The sequence below is a fragment of the Aspergillus sydowii genome (genome assembly GCF_001890705.1).
Source record: "Aspergillus sydowii CBS 593.65 unplaced genomic scaffold ASPSYscaffold_5, whole genome shotgun sequence".
NCBI classification, from domain to species: Eukaryota; Fungi; Ascomycota; class Eurotiomycetes; order Eurotiales; family Aspergillaceae; genus Aspergillus; species Aspergillus sydowii.
In genome coordinates, this window is record NW_024467863.1 from 1,277,038 (window position 1) to 1,301,218 (window position 24,181).

General features: G+C 50.6%; 5 protein-coding genes across 5 annotated transcripts; 4 read left to right on the forward strand and 1 right to left on the reverse strand.

Moving 5' to 3' along the window:
* Positions 1–10,773: 10,773 nt before the first annotated feature.
* Positions 10,774–12,033, forward strand: ASPSYDRAFT_58094 (C2H2-type zinc finger protein; the record flags this gene model as incomplete). Its single annotated transcript, XM_040849479.1, has 1 exon — positions 10,774–12,033. One exon carries the CDS (start codon positions 10,774–10,776, stop codon positions 12,031–12,033), a length of 1,260 nt encoding a protein of 419 aa, XP_040702697.1.
* Positions 12,034–13,400: 1,367 nt separating this feature from the next.
* Positions 13,401–14,864, reverse strand: ASPSYDRAFT_89619 (WD40 repeat domain-containing protein; the record flags this gene model as incomplete). The annotated part of the gene is made up of 3 exons (XM_040852197.1): positions 13,401–14,546; positions 14,607–14,772; positions 14,827–14,864. The coding sequence occupies 3 exons, from the start codon at positions 14,862–14,864 to the stop codon at positions 13,401–13,403; spliced, it is 1,350 nt and encodes a 449-aa protein (XP_040702698.1).
* A 1,046-nt stretch (positions 14,865–15,910) lies between these two features.
* On the forward strand, positions 15,911–16,669 carry ASPSYDRAFT_152269 (uncharacterized protein; the record flags this gene model as incomplete). Its single annotated transcript, XM_040842176.1, has 1 exon — positions 15,911–16,669. The coding sequence occupies one exon, from the start codon at positions 15,911–15,913 to the stop codon at positions 16,667–16,669; it is 759 nt and encodes a 252-aa protein (XP_040702699.1).
* A 1,257-nt stretch (positions 16,670–17,926) lies between these two features.
* On the forward strand, positions 17,927–18,567 carry ASPSYDRAFT_151821 (U6 snRNA-associated Sm-like protein LSm1; the record flags this gene model as incomplete). The annotated part of the gene is made up of 4 exons (XM_040842131.1): positions 17,927–17,999; positions 18,053–18,121; positions 18,205–18,320; positions 18,394–18,567. The coding sequence occupies 4 exons, from the start codon at positions 17,927–17,929 to the stop codon at positions 18,565–18,567; spliced, it is 432 nt and encodes a 143-aa protein (XP_040702700.1).
* A 670-nt stretch (positions 18,568–19,237) lies between these two features.
* Positions 19,238–23,751, forward strand: ASPSYDRAFT_132486 (mRNA-binding protein RRP12). Its single transcript, XM_040840606.1, has 3 exons — positions 19,238–19,406; positions 19,470–21,380; positions 21,434–23,751. Exons 1-3 carry the CDS (start codon positions 19,344–19,346, stop codon positions 23,300–23,302), a joined length of 3,843 nt encoding a protein of 1,280 aa, XP_040702701.1. The 5' UTR covers positions 19,238–19,343; the 3' UTR covers positions 23,303–23,751.
* Positions 23,752–24,181: the final 430 nt, after the last annotated feature.

The following is a 24,181-nucleotide window of genomic DNA, read 5'->3' on the forward strand; positions in this document are numbered from 1 at the left end:
ACGTATGGAATGGGAGACGATAGATAAGGTTGGGATGTGGTTCAGGAACCAAGAGATGACTTATCCTATAGTGTGGAGTAAAAACTTATGCTGACAGCTGGGTAGTTGAGGAGTCTCCCAACTTCAAGTCTCAACTTGGAATATACAGATTTTAAAAGTCAAGATAGACAATCAAGACAAGCTTTCGCGCTTCAAGGTCCTGGCATATCACGTGTGTGTGCAAGTGATTGTCTTTGAATCCGAAGATTCTTGCTTGCATCTTCTGGGGAGCCGTCTCATCCCCTCGGAATCAAGAGCCGTCACGCCATCTGAGATCTGGATGGAGCCAACTGATTTTTTTTCTGTTCACCGCTATCTTCGATGCGATATCCACAGGACCCATCTCAAGAGTCAATACAGGTTTCTCAGGTTTCAGCCTCGGAGAAACGTCTCCGTCAGCGCGACATGATCATCTTTCACTGCTGGGGGCCATAATTCTTGTGATCGTCTGATGGAGCCCGCCTTCATGAGCCATATTTCGAGACGGGAGGCAACAGTGAAGATTTTTTGCAGATACCGAGGTTCGACCGCACTACGGGATCATGTACTGTGTATGGTTACACAGCTTACCTAAAACAGTAATCCGACTATAAACAATGCTAGGAATGATCACAAGCAAACGACTAGGGACTTAGAGCGATTGGCTCTCTAGCCTCCTCCCCGTCCCCTCCCCCCTGGTCTTGCTGGGTACTGACTGCTGAGTCTTCCGACTTGTCCTGGTGAATAACGGTGATAGTAACAACTCAAACCGGCTCAGTTTCCCTCTCAAGTCAAGCTCAGACCACCACCACGGGATTCGGGATAGAGTCGGCAGAGATGGACGAGGATTCGGGACGGCAATGCCGAGGGAAATTCTGGCCGGGCCCGCGGGCTTTCACCCCCCTCAAGGAGCAAGTCGTGGAGAGGGCCTGGCAGGCTGGGGCCTTGGGCGGACAATGTCCGGAAAGAAAACCCGCTGGCAATTCGCCCCTCTTCTGTCTTCGTCTTCACCGAGGCACACTTTGGGACTTTTGGGGGGAATGGGCTTAGATAAGCAGGCTTGTCCTCTCCGCAATCACACCACTGAGCTTGAGAGGTCGCATCACGCCCCCTGCCAGCCCAGACTCCTCAGTCCTGGGCCCGACATTCTCCCGACATTTCCCGAATCCACTGCCTTCTGAGTCTGCAATCTGCAACCATGAGTCGAGATGTCCATCAATCCAGTTGTCCTCCCCTGTTGACTTTCGCATTGACTCTTGTTCAGAGTTTACTCTCGTAGAGAACGGGGAATTGACGCAATGGACTTCAGTTTCCAACCCTGCCATATGTGCCATTGCAAATAAATTAGCTCATGCAATTGTTGTTCAGCGGGCAAGGTAATGGATTGAGTCTGTGATCCAGAATTCCAGACCCTATCGGCGGGAGATTGACATCTCGAAACGCGGCCACGCACGCCACTAGAAGGCAGGACCATGTCTCGACTTTGAGCGACCAAACTTAGGTAATAGATGCACTTTTTTAGCCATGACGCCATTTACTCTTTACCTCTTGAAGCTGAAGCTACACCAATCTGGTCAATTTGCCTCTTGTCGCCCCACAGCTACATCCCATGTTTCCCCCCAAGGGCCAAAGTAGTCGATGTATCAATCAATGCGTCACCCCTGGCAGTCAAGGATAGGATAAAACAACTGAGGGAAAAGCGGGAATATGATTACACAGAATCTCGAGCCGCGGGTGAATGTGATTGACGTGGTATTGTGGCGTCCTCGCAAGCATACCTCTGTGCGGAGTATTCCTGGGGAAGGAAGGATATTTTCCCGTAGTCGAAATCCTGTGGTCAATATGAACTCAGAGCATGTGAAGGAGCTCTTGCATCACGACTATCACAAGCTATCGTCCATGGTCTAGACTACTTGATCAAAAGGTGCAATTTCTCAGGGACTCAGGAGTGAATGGCAATCCGTACAGCCGACTTGGCCTTTTGAACCGATTCAGGGGTCATCGACAGTGGCCGCTCCGCTCTATCCAACTCCGTGTGATTGCCAGACTATCTCGTTCGTTGACTGTTGCCGCGAGCTCCTCACCACCCCAGTTATGGAGTGCATAGCGCATGCAGACTAGTACCTCGCTAACGACAACTAATCTCGAGCTTCAGCAGGGACAGCAAAAGCCGTATGATTCTCCATACTCCATACAACGTAGACAGTTTCTTTGGGGTAGTCGATCAGCTCCCTCCAATCTCCATATGCGCGGAGAAGACTTCTCCAAAGGAAAGGAAAATGTAGCCAAATGAAATTCCGGGCAATATTTTCCCGGCTTGACAAATGCCGACGAGCGGCGACAGACCCATTATCCGCGCGTCGGATACACTTCGGGGCGTCTCCGTGTGGAAGCCGTCAGCCACAAGTCTATAGCCGGAGATGTGGCGATATGGTTCGCCTTCTCGGGCCAACAGCCTGCAAACAAGGCTTTCTGGGCGACGTGTCATCGACTCAGCAGCGGTCTTTGCAGGCGGTAAAAATGCGACCTCAGTAAGACACAGGCGCCAAGTCTGCATCATTGGCTCCGCGTCTCCTGATACCTTGGGGGGGTGGGGAGAATGCCGGGCCAAATTCTCTTCTCATCCCTTTGAGTCTTAGACTCTTAGTCAACATGCGCAAGTTTGCACACATATGGGCCCAGGCCTCTATCTCGCGCAATCCTCGGAGTCGGGAGCCCTTCCGTTTCAAGGTCCTTTGGACGCCGATGATCACCCTCTTCACGCAGCCATTATATGACAGGGGTTCGTTTGAACTTTTGTAACAACCCTGTTCGTTCAGGTCCAGAGCACCCTTCCCCTCCCTTCTAGATTATTCGCTGAAGCTGGGGTTTGGAACAGGAAATCAGAAGCTGAGTCTGTGGTATATTGATGAATAATATTCCGGGGGCTGTGAAGCCAGGGCGCTGGGGCAGGGAAGTCTTCAATTCCGCCAATCGCTCCTACCCCACAGTGTCAGCTCAGCAAAAATATTGTAAGAATTGATAACACAATGAAGAGGAGATTCGGTAGGCTAGGTAAAAATTAGCCGGCACCATCAACAGAGGTACACCGGATGACCGTCCCCCGTATTCATCTCCGGATAGAATCAATCAATTCTCAATTCGGAACATTCGTCGGCCCCGCATAACTCCAGAGCTGATAAGCCCAGCTGGGGAACGGGCTTCCCTTTGCGGCGGAATGATATCAGCATGAGACAAGATTCGTCCGTCTTATTGGGCCAAAGCTCCCCCCCGTCTCGTTCCAGAAGTTTGTGGATCCCCCGATCGCTCGCCGCCGGTTGGTCTTGGTCTTTCTTGGTTCCTTGTGTGTGGGGAGGAAGATTTTCACCAGGGCCTTTTTCAGTTTTCTGCCATTTTTCGGCGTGCGTGTGCCCAGAGACCGTGGGTCGTGACTATTGCGCGTACGACGCTGGGCGTGTGGTAAAATACCGTACTGAAATATTGTAACATTGGCTGAGTGCAGGCTGAGCTCTGGGCAGTGTTCGATTACCTTATCTTTTAGATAACTGCTCCATCCTCTCCACCACCCATCCATCTTACCGCAGACGGCGTTTTCGGCGGGCGAGCGAGCTCAAGTTGTTAATGCCATTGCAACATGGCATGGTGTCAGATAAGGCGGCCGGCCCCCAGCGACTTATCCCACCCTGTCAAACCTGCCGGCCTGCCAAATCCCGCCAAACCCGGCGGCGCATTGTCCACAGGTTTCGAATTGGGATAGAGCCAGTGCATTATGGAACGATTGGTTCGTGCCAGGGAGGTCGAAACATTGCGCCATCGCAGTCTGCCTATCTCCAACCAAGCGCAGCAGTCAGCTCAGCAGTTGGGGTGATCTTCCCCGGATTCTGCCCCCACTATTATTCCTTAGCCGCCGAGTCCGGCAGGATTGGATGTTACAGTTGTCTCCCTTGGTAAAAGTTGACTTTCAGCTTCCATCCCATTCTTCGACTGCGCAAAGACAGATCGAACTTGTTGGACCTCGAGGGAGCAGTGTGCCCGGGTGACCCTCTGGGCTACCTCGCTACCAGCCAGTTAAACAACTTCCTGGCGTTGTTCATAGTAATCTTCCGTGTCGTCCGGGGGTAAAAATAAATTAAATGTGAGGGTTCTGATTACAGACAAATATTAGCATCGCCTCATGTGAGCCCGCTTTGCAACTTAAATAATATACCACCATAGAGCGAGTTCCGCGGGGTTACGTACAATCATCGCCAACCCTGATTCACCATTGGAGATACTACTACCTTGTATACGTAGCGCTTTTCCCTCTTTCGGCCCCTTCAGTCTGATAACACTTCTACCTAAAAGGCAACAAATCTGCACTGCACCGCACAACGGTATCTGCAGGCGCTTTGACAAAATCGACTCCATCATGACCCTAGGATAAAGCTTTTAATATTTACTTACCAAATAGTCCAAATTAACCACGAATAAGACTGCATATATATATATATGTACAGTATGTATGCAGTCGAATGCACCAGATCCAACCGAAAGCAGGCAATGAGCACGTTACACAGAAGTACGTCAAAATGGTGCACAGATGCAAATTAAATAGAGCTCCTTTTTGGGCAGTCCAGCCAGCCAACTAACTGGCAGGAACAACCAACTCAACTTTCCTGAGACTGTCATGGACCTCGACTCCGCGCGAGCAACCTTGGCGAACCTGCATCACATCACGGGCACCCCAGCTAGTTCAAAGCCATCGACGCATTGGCGTTGGCATGGGTCGCGGCCATTACTGCACTAGTAAATGAACCAGCCCAGGTCTCCCTGCTGCTATCGCTACTACTGTATGTAAAAAGGCGGGGAACGGGCCTCTTGGTGTAATGATCGCTGATATCGGTTCTGGAGCTGTTTGGTTCGGTTTTGTAGGTAGGAAAGATAGGGTATCACGGCTGAATTACCTGAGCTCCTACTTTTACCCACTTTATAAGCCGTGGGTAAATCTTCTAAGGTCGTATATACAGTATATTTCAGGCTATATGATAAGGAAAAGGGTGGGCGCCTTCAATCGCCGAATTGGTTCGGCGATGTACGTAACCTTTTACCAAGGTAAATATTTACTTACTGAGGGGTCGACTTACCACTGATGATGACGATGCCATGACTTAAAATGGGAGATATGGGTGCATACTGCATACGTGTCAATGGCAACACCATGATTACAAGTTACTTGTCGAGCGATTGGAGGCAAGCCTGGAACGAGGGTGCAAAAATTAGCAGCAATTTAGGCATCCACGATCATCCTTTGATTTGCATTACTTCCCGGATAATCCGACGACGGTCCCAGAGAGCTTGTTCAATAAACTTTCAAGTTTGCGCGAGAAGGAGCGAAATCGGGTGCTCGTTGAGCATGAGAGCGACTTCGGATCTGCCCCATGCAGTTTTGAGGGAGACTTAGGTAAAGACGCTTGCTGATGCGTCAGGTTGATCTGAGATGGTGAAGATCACATCATGATGCCAGCGTGACAGTGAAGAAATTTCAAACGATTTGGTAATTGGGACCGAATGCGAGTGAAGGAGATGCATCATCCCCGCAATTGATTTGCGGCGGATTTTCGTGCAGCTCCAGTGCGGTTCAATGCACTGTGGAGGAGCTCGCGCCGGTTTTCCGGGTCGGATTTCAGACACCACACAGAACTTCGTGGAGAAGCAACTCTATGGTCTGATTCCTGTCGTCTAAACGCTTGGAGAGTACTAACTCAAAATCCCCATGGAGATGGTCACTTGGAGGCAATTGAAAAGCGAGACTCTGTTACTTGGTGGGGTTAATATTCTCCACGGAAAAACGGCTCCAATGTGAACCACTCGATCTTTGGTCGATCGTCGAGTGCAAGTGCGGAGAAACATGGGGATTGTTCTCGTCAGGCTTTGATGTTCTCTTCATCCTTCCTGTTGGCGCTGTGACCTGGACTGGGTTGCAGAGACGACGTACTCGAGTTGTACTCCGTGCCTTGGTTAGGTACCTGATAGGTACAAGCGCTCTCAGCTTGCCTGGCATTGCCGCCCCAGATGACAACTGACAGTGCGCTGTGTGACTTGCGCACGCAATGCACCAATTGAACGGCATCAGCGGGTATTCGGCTTCTCTCACAACATCTATTCATCGTGATGACACGAGAATGCGGTTTAGTCGCTGACTTCATAGATCGAAAGGTCTATCTCCTAATTTCGATTATTGTGGGGATATTCCCCAAATTTCTCTAATTTAGAACGGATCCGGTTGAGTGAGAGCTCTTGCATGTTCGCTTGACAGCTTGTTTGCAAAAGGTTCTCGCAGTCCGGGTTAGTTGGTGGTGTTTCAGCTACCAGGTACAACGTTGCAGAGCTTGTGTGGTAGTGGACTTGTCGACGTTGTCGTACACATTCTGAAGGAGTTCAAATGCTCTTGACAATTTACCGGAAACCAATTGGAGAAAGCGAAGGACCCCAGTGGTTAGGTGCGTAATCTCTTTCCTGGGGCTCGGAATAGGCCCGATGATTCGTGATCAATTCGAGACCAAGAGCAGAAACCTTGGAAAGAAAAGCTCGAAGTGGGCGGCGCAAAACGACCATTCAATTGACGCGATCGGAGCCCGTGGCCTCCCAGGCTCGACTCCTACTCCGGAGTACAAATACAGAATACCAAATTCCAGTGCGAGATCGGTGATCACTCAATTTCAAGGCGACAATCGCAACTTCCGAAGCGATCAGGTTTATCAGATCCAGCACAGAGTGACATCCCCGCAATGCAAACTAGTTGCATTTAGTAAATTCGGCAAAACGCGGGAAATGCTGCCCTTGAGGCCTTGACCGCGAGAATTCCTCGGATCTCGAGCACCCCGGAGTCTGTCAGCGCTAGTCAAGTTCAATACTGGCTTGTGTGCCGCTATCCGACCATCGGTACCTGCGTGAGTCGAGAGTCGTGACTCCATAACTGCGCTCCAGCAACCAGTGTGAGGGAACTTGGGGCTGTGGATGTGGGGGAAGACAGTCTCTGCCAAGAGCTTGATTGCTCGCACTTTGTCCGTCTTTCGGCAGTCGGCCCGGCATCTAGCAGCAGGAACATCAGCTGACACTGGAAGACTTGTTGCGTTGCATGTTGAGTTGTTTACCAGGGAGTCAGATAGGAAATGAAGGACTGTGGCCTGTGATGCAGGGTATACGTGGGAGCCGGGCTGGTCGCGACTCGTGTCCTCAGCTGTGCCTGTCGCCCGGCTGTCTCGTGAGACGTACCTTTGCTCCGCCTCGGGGGTGATGCTTCTTGGGCCGCGTCACGATAGGTATCTACGTATTTGCAGGCTGCCGCGGCCAGCGCCTCGACCCTGGTAAAGGAAAACGGGGGAAAGGCAGATGGTCTCCAGACTCTCTCAAGGCTTGAACTCGACACCTGCTGATCATGCGATTTCACCCTATCAGTTCGCGGGGAGCAGCCCAATACGGACCGCCAAATCTGGTGGGGAATGCCATCCCTTCTCTCGCCTTGGATAGTTCGATTTTAGACCTGAATAGCCTGAGATAGGAGATGCCGATTCCTGGGTTGTCTGAGCCTTGACGTCGCACGTAAGATCGACCAGCAGAAAGGGTCCGAACACAGGCAAAACTCGTCCGGAAACAATAAGGACCAAGTGTTCCGTGCTTCAACAAGCCAGTCTGTGCCGTAATAAGATTAGGTTATATGTTTACTCTGGATGATCGCCCTGTTTTCCGCGCCGTTCTAGCTGGTACCATGATCTTACCGCCAGATTCGCAATTCTGGCTGGCGTTGACTGATCAGATGGACCCCCTCGGGGTTATTTATGATCGGCCACTAGGAAGAGCAGCTGAGACGGCTTGGTGCGCACTGCATGCTGTCCGGGCGCTTGGATCCGGCGTCGCTGGGAGCTGGCTGTTGAATAATACTCGAAATCCAGGTTAATTAAGCGAAAATTGCCATTTTGCCCTCTCCCTTGCATTGCCAGTGGATTCTTTTTCAGTAAACGCACCAGAAGCTTTGAGGGGTAGATCTTCAAGTTGGCGGCTGGCTGAACTTGCAAGTTCCCCGGAACCCGAATGCGGCGCGTCGTTTGCCTCTCCGGGTATACTTACGCGCGCCCAGGGCAGCAGCACTCCTCTTGGCTGAGTCCGGGTATCCAATTCTAACCGTTGCTGACCCTCGGCCAAGGGGTGGCAAGTCGTGCGCCTGGTTACATTCCCGTTTTGATTGCCATTTCACTTGAGTACGTACCCTGCGACTTTGCCAGCATGCCAAATGCCAGCAAGAAGCGGGGCGTTGGAGCTTGACGCCGAGAGCGGAGGCCAACTTCCGAATGGGGCCCCTTACAATCCCCAAGGTCCTCCTTCTCTCCTTTTGGGGCGTGCGGTCTGCGCACTGTGGCCTGAAGGTCGAGAGGCGGCACAGACCTTGATGAAACGGTGAAGCTCGAACCCCGTCTCTGCCCCAGACTCTGCAGCCGTGTTGACAGGGCTGGAACTTAAAAAGGCCGATAATTATGCAGTTATAGAAGCAGACTCGAGATTTCCGGGTTCGGATGATCGTAAATAATCGACATAGTTCCAGTACTGGTTTACTACGTACTCTGTCGTCGACTCGTCCGCCCACTCCGCGAAGTGTGGCCTGTGACAGCAGGGATCCTCCACGGCTGTTCGCCGAGCAAGCGCCGAGTTTTCAGCGCCACCGACCCGACAGTGTCAGGCAGTGCCAGACCGCATTCTTTGCCGCCATTGTCCAAGAAAAGATGAATCATACCCAAGGAGAGGATCCACGGTTACCTTTGAAGGCCACCGGAGTCTTTCTGCCTGTGACTCATGAGGCTGATGCAATCCTTGTGTCTCCTCCGGATTGGGCTCTCACCCCGCAATCCGCATGCCTCCCGGGATATTATCGTGGCTGCCAATTCACCCTCCGCATGATGAATGATGAGGTATTGGATCTCATAATCGTCTGACACTTGCATCGGCGCATCGCCCGGCCTCGTCAACGTCGCCTCAGGGTTCCCATTGGGTTTGCATGCCCGCCCTGCTGGGTTTTCTTCGGTTTGTCAACCAACCATCGGCGGTGGATCGACAGGTCTCGATTAGGCTGGCTCCGAATCCTATCAATCGACGCACCCCCGTGGTGCCCCAGATTAGCTGGGGAAGGAAAGTAGCGCGGATTTCCGAGTTGGGCTGTAAGAGTCTGTAACCTCGTAACCCAGTTCCTGCAACAGGAAGGATCACGTAAGAGAGGGCCGAGTCGCAAATCACCAGCATGCCACATCTACGATCTCCCGACTCCGGCGACTATCGCAAGCTACCCCGTCTTGGGCAACCTCATGGTGGGGGAAAAGGGGCAATGTTGAGCAGATCGTATCATGCGTGCAGGAATGACCAATATTGCATACCCGCTTCATCCATCAAGACAGTCAGAGTGATGCCTCAGATGATGGAAGATTCACCATCACATGGCTCATCGCCCGTATTCATTCTGCAACATGGCCATGCTATCGCGTAATCCCCGGACCTGCTGGCACTGGCAGTTCCATCCAGATTGCTTCTGACTCGGACAATCAGGGACGAGCCCTTGGCCACCGCCTTTGTCGGTGATCCCATTTCCAGGATTGTGTGATCTTCCGCGATAGCCGGTTTGTACGGCTCTGTAAGGCGTGTACCACCCTGACAGTACGCACACGCACTCCACAGCTCCGGCTCTCTCAGCCACCTCTGTATTTAGTTCCGCCCTCCGGCTGTAATTGAGCACAAGACAAGAGAAGGTTGACAGTGCCGGCGAGGCATGCATTCCATTGCCCTCGCAGAGAATAGAATATTATCCGACAATATCACTTGAAGTATTTATTATACCAATACGTACTGCGACATCGTGAGATAAGAGAGGAAAGGTGCTGACCCCCACTATAACCGGGCCGGGTCAATCTCCAAGCAAAGCAGGCGATCTGGTTTGAGCACGTTCTTTTTTTATTCTTCCTTTTTGCCCTTTTTTCCCTCCGCCCCCCTCTTTCCTGTTATTATTTGGTAATTTTTCGCCCTTTTTTTTTTTTTTTACCCTTTTTGCCCCCTCCCCAATATCTTCATCCCCACACAAAGTACCATAACTCTTTTGATTTTTTTTTTTTCTTTCCATTTTCTTTTTCTTTTTTTTTTTGCCTTTTTTTTTCCTTTCCCTCCTTGCTCCGATCCGATAACCCCCTCTGTCAACCTCTTTCCTCCTCCCCTCCCCCGAGCTCCCGTTTCATTCTTCTTCCCCCCTCCATTCCGGCGCTCATTCTTATATTCTCCTTCCCCCAGATTATTCTCCAGATTTTTTTCCTCTCTTCCTTCTTTCGATCTTTGCCCTCGACTACGCATACTCGCATACTTCGACACCCAACGCCCCGTCCCTCGACTCGGGCTACTTACCTACTTCGGCACTTTTTTCAACCTTGACGTCCACGCTCCCTTGATAAAAAGGAAGGTCATTTCCCAGCACCTGCTGTGAATCATCTTATCCCGACGTCCAACCGTTACTCGTAAGAGAACGAAAACACTGTTTCCGTCATCCTTGCCGATTTCCGATATCAGCTTTGTCAAAGACCGGCCGAGGACGTCTTAGGGTGGTGATCGTCTTTCGCCGAGCTAACACCCTGGTCGCGAGAATCCTCACCTCGGCTTCTCGCCAACCGCACCAACCGTGCCTTTTCGATAATAACCTCGCTCTGTCCTACCCTGTTCTCCTCGGAGCTCCAGAAGGACGAGCTTCACATGCCACAGCAAGCCTCTTCGGTGGATTTTTCTAATCTACTGAATCCCCAGAACAACACATCCATCCCTGTGGACTCCAACAGCTCACCTACCCAGCCGAGTACGCAATCTACAATGGCGACCGGCACGAGTTTACTACCCCCCATGATGAAGGGTGGCCGTCCTGCCGCGGAGGAACCTCGCCAGGATCTTCCTCGTCCGTATAAATGCCCACTATGTGAGCGTGCTTTCCACCGTCTGGAACACCAGACGAGACACATCCGCACGCATACCGGAGAGAAGCCCCATGCCTGCCAGTTCCCTGGCTGCTCAAAGCGCTTCAGTCGCTCTGATGAGCTCACTCGCCACTCGCGAATCCATAACAACCCGAACTCAAGAAGAGGCAACAAGGCGCAGCACTTGGCTGCGGCGGCGGCGGCTGCTGCCAACCACGACGGCGCTGGAATGCCCAGCAATGCTGGATCGATGATGCCTCCTCCCAGCAAACCGATCACTAGGTCTGCTCCTGTCTCCCAGGTTGGGTCTCCGGATGTTTCCCCCCCGCATTCGTTCAGCAACTATGCTCAACACATGCGCTCCAACCTGAGCCCTTACGCTCGTAATAATGATCGCGCAACATCGGGAATGGACATCAATCTCCTCGCCACTGCCGCATCCCAAGTTGAGCGTGATGAGAGTTTCGGATTCCGCTCTGGTCAGCGCAACCACATTTTTGGTGGCCGCCACCCCACCAGAGGTGGACTACCCTCTCTTTCAGCCTATGCACTCGGCCAGAGCATGAGCCGCTCACACTCGCACGAGGAGGAGGACTCTTACGGGTCACATCGCGTCAAGCGCTCAAGACCCAACTCGCCCAACTCTACTGCCCCTTCTTCCCCTACCTTTTCCCATGACTCGCTCTCCCCCACGCCCGACCACACGCCGCTGGCTACACCCGCCCACTCACCACGGCTGAAGCCTTTGAACGCAAACGAACTGCACTTGCCTTCGATTCGTCACTTGTCGATTCACCACACCCCGGCGCTCGCCCCAATGGAACCCCAGGCCGATGGTCCTAATTACTACAACCCCAACCAGCCCCAGGTCGGACCAAGCATTAGTGACATCATGTCTCGACCTGAAGGTGCCCAGCGAAAACTTCCTATACCGCAGGTTCCTAAAATGGCGGTTCAGGATCTGTTGAATAACAGCGGGTTCTCGTCTGTCTCTTCGTCGACGGCCAACTCGGTCGCTGGTGGTGACTTGGCTGAGCGGTTCTAATTGCGCGACCGGATCGCAAATAATTTCGCTCTCAAAAAAAAACTTTTTCTTTATGCGCGTACGAAAGATATAGACCACTGTGCATTTCTTGCTTTTTTCAAGGGCATCGTTGGTGTCATGGATTGAGGTTGCTTTGATTCTTTTTTCTTGTTTGATTACATTATTTTGCGAAGGCGTTGCCCATATAGACGGATTATCCCTTTTGTTCCACAACTTTTGTTTTTCCTCTTTTCCTTTTCCATTCTCTTCTCTATACCTTATATTTCATACTTTTGAGAACCTCTCCAATCGGAAAAGCTCTTCAGCTGTTTACTATGTTTTCTTGAGGTCAGTCCTCATAATACAATACAAACCACAAATTTACCACTACTACTACTACCTTGACGTCTCTCTGAAGAGTAGCATTCAAAACTTAACGGACACTCTATATATGACATCAATAAGGTCAAAACACTCATCAGACAAAAGCCTAATTGGAAGTTAACTTTTGTTCTCCAACATTTCGTCAGCGTGATTTCTCAACTTTGCGTGTATCATTTATGTTGGAGATTTGGAGTAAACTACCCCCACATAATAAGAACTTCAGTGCAGGATCGCGGGGAGCCACGGAGTATTGTTTACCCCCTGTTAATGTAATTAATGTTTCATCTTCCCTGGTATGAGGTCATTTGTTCTACGGCTCTTCTACCCCGGGAAATCATCCATAGTTCCGGCTCCAGGTTTAGTTAACATGGAGAGGACCCGACCTTGAGTATTGCGTCTACTACTTTAAGCTATAGTAGTGGATACTTCAATGGTTTTTAAAAGAACGTTGCCATTAATACAGTTGGGTATAAGCAAGCACCTTTGCACCTGTGCGGGCGCATTGATTAAAAGGCAAGGTTCGGAAGTCTGCCGGGTAAACTCACGGCAGACTTGGTCAGTCGGGTGGTCATTAGTAGAATAAAATGGAGGAATATGTCTATGTACAATGTATTTATGCGTGCAATGCAGTATAATGTAGGTAGTTCAATTCGATTCCAACCAACCGACCAACCGATACACCAACCAAACATCATTCACCCGTGCATCCATTCATCTGTCACCCTAGCCCGATAGTCAATGCTCGAGAAAGGACATTTCTTTTCAAGAAAGGGAAGGAAAACAGGAGATTATAGAGCTCGGAAATGTAAACGGATGAGGTAACTTGCTTCAAATTCGAAAGAGAGAGGGAAATAAGTGCGAAAACGGGAAAAAAAAAAAGGCAGGGGATATAGAGAGAATAATAGTTTGCTGGAAGGATGAAATGAGAACAAAAGAAGAGAGAAATGCAACCTCCGAACCCAAGACACCGTAGCCGTGACCGTGACCGTGATCGTGACAATGACTTATGAGAAGACCCTTACACATGAATCTGCACTTCCTGTTGCGATGACACATCGGAACGAGGGTTTGGCGGCAGCATCCTTTTTGGGTGCACCGTCTGGTTTGTCGGCGGCAGGGTCGGTGTTGTCACTGCTGTTAGGGCTAGGTGCCCACCGAATGCAACTGACGAAGTGCCCATGGGCGTTATCGATTGTCTTGACCAGTCTACCCTCCTGGGAGAGGTCCCAGCATCGTATTGTTTTGTCGTCAGCAACACTGAACAGATATTTCCCACCAGGGTGGAACAACAGGCTTCGCACCCAGTTGTCGTGGCCGACTAAAGTCTTGATCAGTCTGCCCCTCGCTTCCCAGAGCTTGATCGTTTTATCTCTGGCCCCTGTGGCGATGAATTCACAGGAGCTAGTTGCAGGAGGCGGTTTTTTGAGTCCCGCTAAGGTAGCTAGATGTTCGTAACTTGCTGGTGGCGCGAAAACACAGCACTCAATAAAGTTCTCGTGGCCTAATAATGCGGCTTTCGGTTCGGCTGACGATACCTCCCACACCGTTATTGCCTGATCTCGACCACCGGACACTAACCACTTCCCATCAAAGGAAGGTGCCACATCAAGAATCCACGACTCGGTTGAGGACTTTATCACCTTCACACAGAATCCCGTGAGTACATCCCATATCCGTAGCGTTCCATCTCGGCTGGCGGAGACTAGGTGGTTTTCGTTCGTTGTTAGAAATCTCACAGCTGAAACTGAGTGATCATGACCAGATAACGTTCTGATGTTCGCGTAATCCTTGCTTGGGTCCCATAGTTTGATTGTAAGGTCGCTAGAACAGGAGGCCAACAATGTGTTTCCTTTTTGCCCACCATAATCAAGACCCGAGACACTTCTTATATGTCCCTTCAGAGTCCGTTCTAGTTCTCCAAGCTCCCAATCCCATATTTTGATTGTACAATCTTCGGAGCCGGAAGCGAGCGATGTGAATACCGGGTGAAACGCGACACACGTAATGCCACTTCGGTGAGATTCAAATGTATGTGACGGTGACGGTTTAGGGAGCCAATTGACTGGGTCTTGATTCTTTGCGCGGGCTGCTGACGGTGTGGCATCCAGCTCAGCTTGGAGGCTGCTGACTTTGTTCTCTAAATCGGTTATCTGTATTTCCAGTCAGCAATCGTTCTTTTCAATGTATGTCACCAATGCGTCAAAATGTACCTTTCTCTGCAATCTAGCAATTCCCGTCCATTTTTTCTCTAATAGCCCCTCGTATCTCTTGCGTGTTCCCTCATCAAAACTGTCGCCAACTTGAAGCTCTTCGCGTAGCGTTTCAGAGCTCTGGGACGCATTTATTGCAGCAAGGTATGCGACCATAGCCTTGTGCCTGGTTGTGCGTGTTCAGTAAGAGATCAATCATTACAAAACCAGGGCCACTCACAGTTCTCCCGCTTGTCCAGTTGTCAATATTTGGCTCATGGCGGTTGTGTACACAAATATTGGGGAGGGTATTCAATACAAAGTGGGCGGCTGTTTACTGGCAGCGGAGGCCGCACAAAGTCACGGAATCGAACAACTAGACCTGCAGTGTTTGTACCAAGCAATGAAAAGAATCATCAAGACATGCGAATGGGTATAGAAGTCAGCTGGGGGTTGAGGCCAGACCACAGCAAACGCCGCGGAGAGCCCCTCAAGATCGAGCGGTGATAGGTCACGTGAGGTAAATACGGCAGCAAGCTCACCGCCTTGGGTATCACTATCCACACAGTGCGTTGAGTCTCTCTACAGGCAGGTCGCTATAGGTGAGTTTATTATAGTTTAATTTCCATTCTGGCTGCTGTCAAAGCACATCTGGAGGTCGGGAATTTCCGCAACCGCGATTCTTGATTAATTGTCCCTATTTCGAGAAATCAGCCCTCAGTCACGCCTTCCCCTCATTTGCTCATCTCATCGCATTTGGCATCGGCCTCATCCAGTGGTATTCTCTCCGACTCTTCCACCCTTTATCCGACTTTCAACCGCTTCTTCCCCGCCCACGGCCTGTTCAGACTGGATGCTCTCCAAATCCAACCATGGCCGTTGACTCGCTTGATCTCATCTCGGCCCTCGTAGTTGATGCAGTCGTTCGCTTCGATTAGGCATGTCTGCTAAACAAACCTATCTCGGCATCAGAAGAAGAAAAAGCAAAAACGGACGGACCAGAAAGGTCGCGCATATCTGTTTGCTTTACGGCCAACGCCATCAGCGTCAATAGAGGTAATGAGCTGGCCCTTCCTCCGCATCACTCCATCGGCATGCTTCTATTCATTTCCCAGAGTAGCTGCCCCGCAAGGTTGGGCACTGGATAATGGCGTCGCAACCGTATCGGAGTCGCCTCAGAGTCGCCGTTCAAGACTAAGAATGTGAAAGCAGGATCGCTTGACCACGCTTCAAAATCCATATCGCGCCACGGTACACCCCGTTGAGTGCTTCTAACATTAGCCTAGACCATCGCGATCGAACCGGTCGTCCAAACTTAAATAAACATGGAGCAAGATTGGAGCGCGAGAGCTTGCTGCGCCAACACGCAGGGCATCACTCCCAGAAGCAGACGAAGGCCAGATTCAACAGCGGCCGTGCCATCCTTGTCAACCGATAGTGCTTCTTCAGGCTCAACGCCATCGAGTTTGTCGTTGCACACTATGTGGGCATCGGGAATTATCGGCAGTGGTATCTTGGAAGAAGATGGCACGGGGGCGCTTGTCATCCCCCCCGGCCATACCCTCCAACGGCATATCCATTCTGCCTTACCACCGTCGTCTCCTATCTCCGGCCAGCAACAGTTATATGTCTGCCTCTTTCATATTCTCGATTGCCACGATACTTTTTACGACTCCGAACAATGGAAAACACATGTTTTGAGCCACTTTCGTACGTATGAACCGCCAGACATTGCTCGATGCCCGCTGTGTCCTGCGGAGCGGTTCAACAGCACACCTCATCAAAGGGCCTGGGATCTTCTGCTCGAACATGTTGATGTAGCCCACTATCAACAGGGTCAGACACTGGCAGGAAGTCGGCCCGATTTTGAATTAATGCGATATCTTTATAACTTGAGAGTGATCAGCGTCGACCAGTTCAAGGTGATGCAGCTCGCTCCGCCGCCGTCCAGTCCTGGATACCACCGGCGGCAGGAACCAGTCCGTGCGAGTGTCGGCTCATCCGATGAGCCATATTGTGTTCCATATAGCCGGCGACGAGAAGATAGAATGCGAGGGCAACGGCGAGGTGTTAATGTACCGTAAGCAGGTATGCTCACAAGTCGGTGTTCCTGCTGCTATGCATCTTCTGTCAGCATTCTATTACCTATTATTTCCGGCATCGTTTGGTGTATTCTGCAAAACTATGCAGACGCAGAGAACTGCTCTGTCTCTTGATGACTTGACTGAAACAAAAACTTGCTCCCTGGGCAGCTTGGGCGGTTTGTATGATTTAGCGGCTTTTTTGCCTTTTATGTTCATGATTTGATGCCTGTATTATGATGAAGATTATCAGCGATTATCAGCGTGTGTGGTGAGGAGCAAAGGAAGGGCCGTGATGTTGTCAGCTCAGGGACCATCCCTAGATACCGTGACTTCAAAACTCGGTGAAGACGGGGAATCCGGGACGCATCTCATTACCCCACAACATTCGTATTCGTTCGCCATCGATCAGATCGGACCGGGCCCAGTGCGGCGGACTGGTGGGTATATTACCTGTGGCTGGACTGTGCTCAGCCTTGCATGGAGCTGCGCCTGAGCGCTGACCTGGATGTGAGGCATCCAATTTGAGTACGATGCGAAATGTGACGTCGGCATAATAACTTGAAGTGGCTGGGGAATGAGGCCTTTTGACGAGAATGGTTCACTTAAACAAAACTCTTTCATTTATTTTCGAATATCTGTTGTTTTTATAAATATTCGTGGTCCAGTCTGGAAGAATAGCACCAGGCGCGGCAAGTATATAGTTTGGATCATCTCTACGTGTTGGCACAAGGTTTTTGCATTCCATGACCAGTATGTCCCATTGCGCATTCAATAAATAACCTTGAGTACATACTTAATGTTCCGAGTATAAACTAAGAACGATAAGCAACAAAACTAGTAATGGCGTACCTAGTCATCTATTCTGTACATTCAGCCTTGGGTGATTGGTGACCCAGACAAACAGGACAAACACGCTCGCTCCACATCCGATGTTGCAAAAGGCGTTCCAGTCCAGCAGCTCTGAGGTTACGGCTATTGTCACCACTTCACGACGAGCTCTTGAGTTTTTAGCAGGATATTTCTGCAGGCAGCGTCGTCGAAATCGTTCTTTCCATATTTTTGTGCAAGTGATAACTTACCACCCGGCCCCTTCCCCATCGCCCGCAGGGCTTCCCCTCCTGCTTTCATCCCCGCGCTTACAATCCAACTCGCAGCGACACCGATACAATGGAACGATTAACGATAAATGATCCCCCTGCCGCCGGCCAGCCCGCAAATCAGCCCCAGGGGAATCCTCAACCGGGTAATCTGGGCCCAATGACACATGGACCACCACAACTACCACCACAGATGTTCACGACTGCAGCGCAATTATTAGACTTAACGGATAGTGCGTTTCTGTCTCTCCTTTGATGCGCATACCCAAAGCTGACACCTTGCTAGAGAAGTTAGTTTTGGTCTTACGAGATGGGCGAAAGTTGATTGGAGTTTTGAGGACATGGGACCAGTTCGGTATGGACAACTCGATGCGCGCAGACAATCGCTTGACAGAACCAGCGTCGGTTAACAGTTGACCTCCTTTCGTAACTTTACAGCGAACCTTGTCCTCCAAGAAACGATAGAGCGCATGTATGCTGGAAACCTATACACGGATATCCCCCGGGGAGTATTCCTGGTTCGAGGCGAGAACGTGTTGTTGTTGGGCGAAATTGTATGATCACTAGTATCTTCGGGACATGGCAGCAGTGTGTATTGGTATGCTAACTCTGACTTTTGGTTTGTAGGATCTTGACAGGGAAGACGACATCCCCCCGAATCTTATCAAGGCACCATTCAAGGAGGTATATGAGCTGAAGCAAAAGGAAGACAACGAAAGAAAATCCCATGACAAGAAGCGAAATAATAAGCTACAAGGCCTCGGCTTCGAGGCCGAACACAGCGGGGAGATCCTTTTCTAGGTCAAACTTAGACACTACGTCCGAATGGTTGCTTTTTCTCTCCGCCGACTGGCTGTTGTCTGCTCGTGCGGTTCGCCCCGAACTTGCCCGTGAAAGGGTATTGTTCTCAAGCATCTGATAGCACTCGATTGGTTGAGGCTAAAGACTGCAGGACCGCCGTGAATAGTCAGGTTTAGTCTCTGACTTCTCGCGATGCGGTGCCTTTTGGCGGACATGGGTATTCTGAATCGCATCTACGAGACTGCGACATCAAGGACGATATGGGTTATGGTGCCCGTTAAGCGGGAATAATAAAGAACACAGTCTGTGAGGGTATAGCCCATGGCTAGAGATTAAAAGAATGCGCTATGACCCGATGCCAATACGTGACTCGGTTTGTCTAGTGTTGGCCTGAATCTATGAACTGGCGGTGATGCAGATATTGATGCCTTGATGCCTAGCCATGACTGTGAGATAAACGAATAAGTACGCTCAGTCATTATTACCTGCTTTGTACCGATCCAGCGTAGTCACGAGAGTATAAATGGTTTAGATAATTAATATTAATTGAGGGGGACTGCCTATCATCTGCCATTGATCGCTGGGGTGGTTATCGTTCAGTGACTGTTCCCTTTATCGATACCGCCGCCAAGAAGTTCTGTACCTTTTTTTTTCAACCACAAAAAAGTCTCCGCATTCCCGCAACCTTCTTCTCTTTTGCCTCTTTTCTAGTCCTGTCAACCCCAGGTCTCTTTGGAAACGACTTCTCAATTTGCCTGTAGGCCGATCCGCTCATCATGGCGACCCTGGCCGAGAGGCTCGAGAAGATCAAGTCCCCCAAGCTGCAGAACCAGCACCATGTGAGTTGGCCGTGTCTGAACCCGCATTTTGCCCATTTTTGCGCACCTAACAACGTTTCCTAGACTGCTGTGGTTCTGTCTGCTGTGGAAGATACATTACGGGACCAGAAAGCAGATTTCTCACCTACTGCGTATTTTGCTGCGCTTTTAGCGCTTCTCTCGCAGTCGCTATCTGCCTCTCAAGGCATCGTGAATAAGGACCTAGCAACTTCAGTTGTCTACCTCCTCGACATCACGACCTCCTATGTCCCCGCTCCTATTCTCCAATCCAAATTCTCCCAGATTCTCTCCAACCTCGCGCCTGCGCTCTCCCTTCCAGAAGTCGAAGCTCCGCTTCTCCGTCCGTCTATCGGTTGTCTCGAGTCTGTACTCATCGCTCAGGACACAGCGTCATGGAATCTTCCGCATACCCAGGTCGGCCCCCGGCGCGCTATTGCAGGACTTCTCAGTTTGTCTGTAGACCACCGTCCCAAAGTGCGCAAGAGAGCTCAAGATGCCTTGATCAAGGTTCTCAAGACACCCCCGCCCAGCCCCTCTCTCGACCACCCGGCTGCAGATATGTGTGCAGAGTCTGCGCTGCGGACCCTCGGCGATAGCATTACCGCTGCATCGAAGCAAAAGCGTGGTCGCAATGACCCTCAGGGCCGGGAGAACAGTGATCCTCTCGTTATCCATTCTTTGCAGCTGGTAAAGACGGTTGCGGTTGCGTCGGGAGGTTGGCCCAGCAAGAAGATTGAACCTTTATGTGAGCTGTTGATGAATGCGTCCCGGTCTAGCAACGAATATATTACCATGGGTGCCTTCGAAGTTTTCGAGGTTATCTTCTCCAGCATGGCCAACGAGTTTACTTCGTCCAAGCTTCCACGTCTTCTTGATGCGATTTCTGAACTGAAGCCCGCACAGAACGACTCCCAGCTATTGCCGCCTTGGATTGCTGTGCTTTCCCGCGGTTATGATGTATCGGCCCAAATTGCGCCCGAAGACACGTTTGAGAAATTACCCGACCTGTTCAACATGATCGCCAGTTATCTCGCATCTCCCTCTAGCAACATTCGAGTGTCAGCATCGGAGTGTCTTGTTTCGTTCGTCGCCAACTGCATTCCGGCCAACGTCATCCTTGAACCATCCGTCTACGACGAGAAGACCTTGGAGAAGCTTGCGAAATCCACAAAAGATCTGCTTTCAGTGAAATACCAAGCTGCGTGGATGGAAGTGTTTAATGTCTGTGCTGCCATGTTTGAGAGTTTCAAGTGGCAATCTAGCCCCTTCCTGAACGATGTCGTCCGGACCGTCGGAGAACTGCGCAGCAACGAAGCTTTCCAGGGAAAGAAGCAGGCGGATAACGTTCTGGGTGCTGCGGTTGAGGCTATGGGTCCTGAAGCTGTTCTTCAGATCTTACCACTTAATCTGATTGAGCAGAAACCCGGCCAACCGGGTCGCGTTTGGTTCCTCCCGATTCTTCGCGACAGCGTGACCAACACGAATTTGGGCCACTTCCGCTCTGAGTTTGTCCCTCTTAGTGAAACCCTCTACCAGAGGCTCATGGAGTACGCATCCGCGGAGAAGTTAACAGAGGTGAAGATTTTCGAAACCTTAGTTCAGCAAACCTGGGCGATCCTCCCTGGATATTGCGAGCTTCCGCTTGATTTGACTGAATCGTTTGACCAGAGCTTTGCGGAGCTTCTGTCTAACATTTTGTACAAACAGACCGACTTGCGAGTTGACATTTGCAGGGCACTTCAAAACCTAGTCGAGTCGAACCAGACTATCTTGTCGATTGAAAATGAGGAAGATGATTTAATTCTACAACGCAGAATTACCAAGGACGCTGCTATGAAGAACATTGCTCATTTGGCTGGCTTTGCCAGCAATCTCCTGGCAGTTCTTTTCAACGTGTACAGCCAAACGTTGCCGCACTACAGAGGCTACATTCTCCAGTGCATTAACGCGTATTTGAGTGTTGCACCCGAGAAGGTCAGTATTCATGCATCCTTTCATATATTGTTCCCGGACTAACCATGCTTTAGGAATTGAATGAGACTTTCGAACGGGTGACTTCCATGCTTGAATCCTCAGTGGCATCCGAACAGGAGGCAGCCAAGCAAGGAAATCAGCCTACGAATTCCGGAGACAAGATGCCACCAACCTCACACACACTCATCGACTTGGTCATTGCGATGTCAATCTATCTGCCTCGTTCGAGCTTCGCTACCCTCTTTTCCCTTGCAGCTGCGGTTTTGAACGGTGGCACGAGTGATCAGCAGCTGATCAAGAAGGCCTACAAGCTGATTTCACGCCTGGCTACAACGGAGACGGGAGCTGCGGCGCTAAGAGAACGGAACGCAGAGCTCCAGGGTCTCATGCTTGCTACAGCCGACAAGACCCCGGCCTCCGCACGCAGAGACCGCATGCTCGCCATTCACGAACTTATCACACATCTTCCAACTTCCGATCTCCACTTCATCCCTTCAATCCTATCTGAGGTTGTGTTGGGCTGCAAAGAGAGCAACGAAAAGGCCCGCACTGCTTCATTCGACATGCTTATCCACCTTGCGAAGAGAACCATCGACTCCGAGCTGAACCCACCGGGAACCAAGATTCGGAACTCGCTGGTTCCCCATATGCCCGACGATGCTCCCGATGCTCCTGCAACCATTGAGGAATTCTTTACAATGGTCTCTGCGGGACTTGCTGGTAGCTCCCCACACATGGTTGCTGCTTCGGTTACGGCTCTATCTCGTCTCTTCTTCGACTTCCATAAGGACATCCAACCAGCCATGCGGATTGATCTCGTTCAGACCGTGGAACTTTTCCTTACCAGTAACAACCGGGAGATCGTGCGATCAGTGCTTGGTTTCGTCAAGGTTGCTGTTGTCGTACTTCCGGATGACGCGCTTCGCCCACGTCTGAACACCCTTGTGCCGAACCTCATGGTATGGAGCAAGGAACACAAGGGTCGCCTCAAGAGCAAGGTAAAGGGTATTCTCGATCGACTGATTCGCCGATTTGGAGCAGCTCCGCTTGAAGAACTGGTTGGTGAAGCAGACCGAAAACTCGTAGTCAACATCCGTAAGCTACGTGAGCGACGCAAGAAGAAGAAGAACCAAGAAGGCGGCGAAGATGAGGAAGAGGAAGAGGCCCCTGCTGCAGCCGAGAAGAGCAGCAAATCATTCGGCAACGCGTTCGACAAGGCGGTCTACGACTCTGACTTCTCGGACTCAGACGACGACGCCAGTGAGATCAGCGTCGACGAGGAGGGCGAGACACATGTACAGCACAAGGGCCGAAAGGGCAAGAAGGGGAGCAAGCAGAGCGAGCAGTATATTCGTGAACTCTCCCCTGAAGATAACCCTCTGGATCTGCTCGGTTCCGACGCCCTCGCCAACATTTCCACCACGAAACCCAGTGTGCGCTTCCTCAACACAGGCCCTGGGTCTCGGCGGAAGCGCTCCGCCAAGGTCGATTCTGATGGTCGTCTTATCCTCGGCGGTGACGGGGACGACAATATGGACATGTCGGGAGGCCTTGATGGTGATGACGCCGGCGGTAGCGGAATCAACGCGTACGTGGAAGCTGTTAGCGGACCGGACGCCATCCGCCGCGGTCAGCGCGGAAAGATTAAGATGGCCCAGTCCCAGAAGAAGAAGTCCCAGCGCGGCGACGAAATGGACGTCGACGACGACAATAACAACGCTGGAAACCAACAATCATCTTCATTCCGAGGCGGACGAGGAGGCGGAAGAGGAGGGTCAGGCCATGGCCCTAACCAACCTGGTCGTCGAGGCTTGGGTATGCCGAAAACTCATGGGCCTAGCGGAATTCAGAAACGGAGAAATGTCCGCGGAAAGCCCGGGCAAAGTGGGCGAGGTGGAATCCGTGTTGGACGGCGCAGGTAAACCGGCGTCCACACGCTCTGTCTTCCCCTCTGTCATTTCCACCTTGATGAGTAAAAGAGAGGAACTGAAACGACCCCAACACAAAAGATCAACGGCTAGAAAATTCATGAACTTGCACTTATTCATTCCCATTTATGCTTCGATTCTTTTTATTTTATTTTCCTTCTTGTTGATTACGAATCCTTCCATGTGCTTAGGTTAAATCGTTTATATCCTCGGTTGGTATCTATATACCCTCTTTTCCAAGGTTTTCATTGACCACGTTTATATCCAAGTCGTCGGCATAAGTAGTTATTAGCCAACTAGGTGTCAGTATCTATAAATCCTATTGACGACCAGCCAGTCTATGAAAATATCAAAGCCCGGTTATGTTATCCTAACTCATGCCTGAGCAAGACGCAGAGACAGCCGATAACATTTGCCATTGGGCATCCAACCCAGTAAAAGGCAAAAAAAAAAAAAAAAAAAAAAAAAAAAAAGAAATGAAGGAAAGAAATCCTAGTTCCCACATGCTCGCCATATGACGGATCCATGAACGATCTCGACATCGTCGCTCCCTCGATCGGGATACCCTTGTGCTGCATGCAGGTTTCTCTTACATAACAGGAACAATACGTCAAAGATAACACTGTGCTTTGGGTTCTGTAATAGACGGGGCTTATTCATGATCTTCCTATAGCTTATTTCTTGGCTTTACTGGGTTGACGTTGATAGTTTGCAGTACAGAGTTGTGATTAGGGTTAGGTTCTCAACGGTAGCCGGGGCCCGAACCAAAGTACATCGCGGGCATGAGTAATTTGCTAACCAAGGGTTATGGCAGTGTTTAGTGATATAGTGAACAAGAGAAAGTCGAGTAAATAAGAAAAAATATGGCGAAGC

What these genes read in the sequence shown, in the direction of transcription:
- ASPSYDRAFT_132486 (XM_040840606.1), top strand. Translation starts at nt 19,344, where the DNA reads ATGGCGACCCTGGCCGAGAGGCTCGAGAAGATCAAGTCCCCCAAGCTG. An exon ending in AGCTGCAGAACCAGCACCAT is followed by an intron (nt 19,407 to 19,469) that starts GTGAGTTGGCCG and finishes AACGTTTCCTAG; the next exon opens with ACTGCTGTGGTTCTGTCTGC. An exon ending in TGAGTGTTGCACCCGAGAAG is followed by an intron (nt 21,381 to 21,433) that starts GTCAGTATTCAT and finishes ACCATGCTTTAG; the next exon opens with GAATTGAATGAGACTTTCGA.